The 6,319-nt window shown below is 58.6% G+C and overlaps 1 protein-coding gene across 4 annotated transcripts in view; it reads right to left on the bottom strand.

The window, feature by feature from the left end:
• Nucleotides 1-2,269: 2,269 nt before the first annotated feature.
• The window catches only part of Lingo1 (leucine rich repeat and Ig domain containing 1), a 230,457-nt gene continuing 226,407 nt past the window's right edge, over nucleotides 2,270-6,319 (bottom strand). For all 4 annotated transcript variants that reach the window (XM_045160864.1, XM_045160865.1, XM_004660419.2 and 1 more), the window contains one exon: nucleotides 2,270-5,225. In XM_045160864.1, the coding sequence (XP_045016799.1) occupies nucleotides 3,369-5,213 (1,845 nt within the window). In that variant the 5' untranslated portion in view covers nucleotides 5,214-5,225 and the 3' untranslated portion in view covers nucleotides 2,270-3,368. The remainder of the gene's footprint in view (nucleotides 5,226-6,319) is intronic.

Raw genomic sequence — 6,319 nt, 5'->3', positions numbered from 1 at the left:
CATCCTGACTTGGCCCACTTGCTTGGTAAGGGGTGGTTCCAAGTTCCACGTGAGGCCTGCCCAGCTCCTGAAGGAGCCGGCTGGAAGTGACTCTGGTTCCATTCCCTGGAAAGCAGGACAGATCCTTTGGATTCCACAGGCTGCCTTTCCCCAGTAGCTTCCTACAGCCTCCTCCCTTGGCCTAGGGTGGAAAGATGAGCTGGGTGCAGCTCCCTATAAGGTGTGAGGTAACAGGGCATCTAGGCTCTCGGACCCCCTGATCCTGTCATCAGGTCAGAGGCACAGCAGGGCGTCAGGACGGTGGTAAGATGTGGGGAGCTCAGGAAAGGCTCTGGTCTCACCTGCCTTTGGGATCTCTGCTGCTCCTGTGTGTTCTCCAGGCCACCAGGCCTTGCGAAGTGGCCTCTCTAGCCTGGATTCCCCCGGGCTTACCCCCCTCCAATCTCAAGAGTAGTGTTCATAATCTTCTTCCCTAGTGAGAACTGTGAAACTCACCAGCTTCGTGGCTTCTAATCTTGGGGCTCCTCAGCTTGAATCCGTGGGAACCTGACCCTGCCTATCCCTACCCCCTTTCCCGCCCCCCCCCAAAAAAAACACCTGGCCCTCTTGCTAACCTCAAGACAATCTTGGAATTTCCTCCTGTCCCTGGGAACCACTTCTATCCCAGTAGCCAGGAATAAAGTTGGTCCCTTAACCTCACCACTCTTAGGCAGCAACTCGAGGCATGCTTCCAAAGGTGACGGCTCTGGAAGTCTAGAAACCAGGCCCTGGTTCTGTGTCACTTCGAGGCTGGGCAGCTTTGGGTAAGTTCCTGCCCTCTCCGGTACTCACCCTCTAATCAGCACCTCTCCCATCACTGTGCCAGTCTATAAGCATATCTATCTCTCCTTCATTCGGTGCCCCCGACTGGCAACACTAGTAAGGTGGTCTTGACTTTGCATGCAAAGAACAGGGGCTCCGAGATGAATGGCGATCCTGCCCAGCTGGTGAGTGGACCTGGCTCGACCCGGAACTGTACCCCAGAGCCTTCTAACCATCGGTCTAGCTTACCTCCCACCAGGCACCTTTACCTTCTTGTCCACATCAGCATTCCAGGGTCTTGTGGGCATAAAGTTCCCAGACATGAACCAGGCTGGGAGCCCAAGGAATGAATGCATGGGTAAACGATCAAGTGCTGTCTCCACACACACAGCCCTATCTCAGCACACTGCTACCCAGCTCAAGCCGGCTTGTGGGAGGGAAGCCCTGTGGGAGGAGCCGAGTCCTGGCTGCTTCCTGCTGCTCAGAGAAGACTCCCCCCCAGTGCTCCCGTCCCTGCTCAGCTCAACCTGTCCCGGTGCTTCCTGAACCACTGGAACTCTCCCTTTGCACGAGCATGAGTGGGCATCATCACCCAGCTCTCACTGTGGGGTTGAATCCAAGCCACCCACAGGAGGGCGTGCCAAATTGGAGAGGAAAGGGACAGGGGTTTCTGGCCCATGCACACGGGATGTAAGTGAGCAGGAAGTTTGTCGGCCTTGTCAGCTTTCTAGCCAGGGCCCAGAGATTCTGGGAGTGCTAAGAGACCGCTGGCTTGCCACTCTGTCGTCCGGAGTATCTCTTTCCTGCAGGGCTAAGCATCTAGGTTTGGTTTGAATGGCAGGATCCAGCAGAGCGAGGTGGGTGGGTGGGGGGAACTGCTACCTGGCTCTGCTGGTCAACTCATGGGCAAGTTGGTCCCAGCCTTAAATCCAGAGCCCCCCCCGCAAAAAAAAAAGCCCAGCTAGGCCCAGAGCACAGCCCAGTGGAAGGACAGGCAGAGTTGGGTGATGAGGTAGGTTTGAGCTGTCCTCAGAATGCACCCCCCCCCGCCCACCTAGATATTCTACACAGTAAGTGGCAAACATCAAGTGCTCAATAATGCTTATGGCAAAAGACAGAGAGAGAGAGAGAGAGATTGAGCGAGCGCTGGTGCTCCCAATCTCTCCCAATCTCTGCACAGGTCTAGGCCCAAACTGACTGGGGCTTCTGCTTTTAGAGCCACCCCCACACACACACACACCTGGACCAAAGGTGAGAGACTCTACAGTGCTCTATGGGGCTACGGCCCAGATTATCCAGCCAGTTCTGGCTACAGCCCAGTTGATGCCTTAGGAGGACTCTTTGGAAGTCCCGGAGCTGGCCCTCCTCCTAGCACATCCCCGGCCCTGACTCCCCCCCCCCCCACCGCCCCCAGAGATCCCATCCCCCACAGTGACAGAATAATGACCATAATGAGAACAGTCACCCACACATGTGCACAGCGCTTTACAGATTACAAAGTGTTTCACATACATCATCTCATCAATTCCTCACAACAGCCCTGTGAGGTAGGCAGGGCAGGGATAATGCTCCCGTTTGTACAGATATGGAGACTGAGAGGCCCAGAGAGGCCTGGCGACCTGCTGGAGGTCACACAGCAAGTGAGCAGTAGGGCTGGGACCAGAGGCTAGGTCTTAGGCCCACCTCTGGCTCCTGGAACTTTCCACTGACTATGCTGTCCCTCTAGGAAGACCCCCTCCCCACCCCAACCCACTCCTGTCCAGTGTGTCAACCACACCCGAGCCTGGATCCCACCTTCCCATGGCAGTGGCGTGCCTGGCAGCCCAGCAGACAGGCTCCACCCCCGATGGGCAGTCCTGTCCCCTCTACCCACTTCAAAAAGCCAGCCCAGAGCTGGGGCCCCGAAGTGCCATCTAGCCACTCCTGATGATACTTGGCAGGGTGGGCGGGAGCTTGGGGGCTGGAGCCTCCTCTCCTGTTTTCCTGAGTGACCCCTCCCCACAGGGGAAGAGAAGAGAAAGGAGGAAGAGAAAAACAAGAAACTGAGTTGGAAGAAGGCCCTGGAGTCATCAGGACGTGTTAAAAGTTTGCATTCCGACTAACTATAGGAAATAGTTTTTTTTTTCTCTTTTTATTATCTCAAGTTTTCATAAAAATCCATAATTATCGAAACCCAAGTTACAGAAGAAGTTCGTAACTTTTTTTTTTTTTAATTGAATTATTGACTCTGCCTCATGTCGGTTTGTTGGCTTTGGACTGACTGGTCTTGTCAACTCTGGCCCCTGTGCAGTGGGGTCCTCAGGCCTGGCCTTCTGAGGTCCTGGTAGTCAGGAGGACAGGTGGTGAGGGCTGATGGAGCAGCCAGGACGAAGGGGTGGGTGAGAGACACAGAGAGAGAGAGAGAGAGAGAGAGAGAGAGAGAGAGAGAGCGAGGGAGAGAGAGTGCGTGTGTGTGTGGAGAACTAGAAGGTGGGAAGGCTAGAGGTGAGCAGGGAGCAGCCAGACCCCTTCCCCTGCCTGGCATGCCCGGGGGAGGGGGGGGTCCCTGCCCCCCGCCAACTCTGTCCTCAGATCATCTTCATGTTGAACTTGCGTGGTGCGTCCGCGGAGCTGATGCCCGCATCTGATTTCCTGGGCACGTACTCAATCTCAATGTTGTGCTTCGTGTTGCCCTTGCCCCGGCTCCACAGAAACAGCAGCACCAGGCAGAAGAGGACGACTCCCAGGAAGGAGATGAAGCCCATGGTGGTGGCAATGATGAGGGTCTTGATGTCAAAGGGGAAAGGCACGGTGGCGCGGGTGCTGTTGGCCTCTCCCTCGCCCGGCTGGTTGGAGATGAAGGCGAAGGTCTTGTTGGGTTGGTGGGGCCAGTCGGGCGAGTAGCTGCGCACGTGCAGGTGGGCGGGCATGGAGTCGTTGCCGCCCGCGTTGGCCGCGATGCACAGGTACGTGCCGTTGTCCTGTACCTGCGCGTAGCGCACCTCCAGCGTGCCGTCGGGGAAGACCGTGAGCCGCCCATTGCTCTTGGCCGAGACCAAGTGCTTGCGGGGTGAGAGCCAGAGGATGGCGGGCGGTGGGTCACCATCCGCCCGGCACACAAACTGCACCGTGTGACCCTCGTCCACAAACACCTGCTGGGCCTTGCGGTCCCGGATGCGGGCCCGGCGGCAGGTGAAGTAGTTGGGCAGGAGCACGTCCGGGAAGTCCTTGAACTCTTTGCCCTGCACAAACTCGGGCGTGGCGCACGTGGGCTGCTGCCGGTTGAAGTTGAGCCGCCAGCGGCGCCGGAACACCCACAGCAGCCGGCAGTCGCAGGCCAGTGGGTTGGAGTCCAGGATGAGCGTCTCCAGGTTGCCCACGGAATGGAAGACCGACTCCTCCAGGGTGGTCAGCTGGTTGCCGGAGACGTTGAGCACGCGCAGGTAGTTGAGCCCGCGGAAGGCGTAGGGCTCCACCACGGCCAGCTGCCCGCCCACCAGCTGGATCTCCTGAAGCCGGAGCAGTTCATGCAGCATGGAGCCCTCGATGGTGCCGATGGGGTTGTAGGAGAGGTTGAGGAAGCGGAGATAGACCAGGTGGCGCACAGCCAGGTAGGGCACGGCGGTCAGATTGCAGTGCGTGATGGACAGGGAGGTCAGGTTGAGGCCGTAGAGGCAGTTGGGGGTCATCGTATCCAAGTAGGGCCAGTGGGAGATCTCCAGGACCTTGAGCCGGTACAGCCTCTTGAAGGAATAGTCCCGGATGGCATTGATATTGAGATGGCGCAGCCGCAGGACGATGAGGCCATGCAGGTGGGACAGCGCCTCGGTGGGGATGGAGGTCAGATTGCATTTCTCCAGCGTCAGCTGCTCCAGGCTGTTGAGGCCACTGAAGGCTCGGTGGGAGATGTAGACGAGGTCGTTGTCACCGACCTCCAGAGACTTGAGGTTGTACAGGTCCTGGAACATGTAGTCCAGCAGGATGACGATCTTGTTCTCGCTGATGTCCAGCTTGGTCAGGTTGCTGAGGCCGGTGAAGACGCCCAGCGGGATGAGCTTCAGGCGATTGCTGCGCAGCCCCAGCGTCCGCAGGTTGAAGAGGTTGTTGAAGGCGCCGGGCTCCACGGCGCTCACGACGTTCTCGTTGAGCTCCAGCTCCTCCAGGTGCGGGAAGCCCGCAAACTCGTCCTGGTTGAGGGTCTTGATGCGGTTCTTGCCCAGGTCCAGCAGGCGCGTCTCGGTGGGGATGCCCTCGGGCACCGCCACAAAGCGCTTGCGGTGGCAGAGTACTGCGCGGTCCTGGGCCGAGCACTCGCAGCGGGGCGGGCAGCCCGTGGCGGAGCCTGACAGCACGGAGCCCAACACCAGCAGGAGGATGGGCTGCCAGCAGGCCAGGAGGGGGCTGGGCACGCTCCTCACGCCCCCCGACAGCATCCTCTCGCTCACCTGCAGCCAGAGGGAAACACAAGACAGAGGGGGCCAGTGAGAGGGCTGGACTACCCAACCCTCCTCCCTCATTATGGAGTTCCTGGCAAGATAGGAAGGCAGGGCGTAGCGCGGCATGTGACACTCGCTGGGGGCCCCACACAGAGAGGGGTTCAGGGGCTAGCCTACAAGGGCCTCTGGCTGCCCTGTTCCGCCCTGCCTAGAGCTCTCTCAAGGAGGGCCCCCTCCCCGCAGCCCAGACGGAGAGGCTGAAGAGAAGGGGGTGGTGGCATCTTTTAGGGGTCACAAGCATTTCACTCTGGGCTCATCAGGGATGAAGCCATCTGCTGAGCCACTTGGGCTCACAGAGGGAACTCAAGGAGCTCAGAGCCAGGCTTCCAGGACGAGCCCTAGGAGGGGCTTGAAGGGAGATGCCTAAACTGCAGCCTTCAGGACAAGGGCTCCTGGGACTTCTGGGGATTCTGCCCTGGCAGACACTATGATTCTCCCACACAGCCTTGCTACTGAGTCCTGGGCGCTCTGCAAGCCCTGGGAACCCTTGAGTCTTCACCGATCTACTCACGCATGGGCTCCCATCCATAAGCCAGGGCCCAACCCAGAAGCCCCTTGGCACCTGAAGATCTCACCTGGGCCCCTGTGGGCCCCCCAGCATTGACCAACTCAGCTCCTCAGCCAGCGCCAGCCTCTCTCCTGCCAGCTGACCTCGGTCCTACTGCTCTTTCCTCCGAATTCCCTGGCCTGCTGAAATCCTGGCTCAAAGGCTCAACTAAGCTCTCACTTTCCAAAGCTTTTCCTAATACCCCAAGATGAAATATGCCCCCTCATTCATGTGCCTCTTGGGGTTCCCTTCCCCTCCTCCCACCACCAGGCTCCTTCGAGGCTCCTGGTGTGACTTAAGGATGGACAGATAACACTATCTGGCTATGTGTCCACACGGTAGCATTGAGGGCACCGGCCAGTTAAAGCCAAGGGACATTAAACCACATGCAGGACTTGTGACAAGCGAGATGGGGGCCAGGGACTGGGGGTGGCTACAGCGGCAGTGAGCAAAGGGGTGTGGGAGCCTGCCCTGCGCCACTCTCCCACCCAGGTCA

The sequence above is a fragment of the Jaculus jaculus genome, chromosome 10 (genome assembly GCF_020740685.1).
Source record: "Jaculus jaculus isolate mJacJac1 chromosome 10, mJacJac1.mat.Y.cur, whole genome shotgun sequence".
Taxonomy (NCBI): Eukaryota; Metazoa; Chordata; class Mammalia; order Rodentia; family Dipodidae; genus Jaculus; species Jaculus jaculus.
The sequence above is the reverse complement of the archived record's forward strand: the minus strand, read 5'-3'. Positions and strand labels throughout refer to the sequence as shown.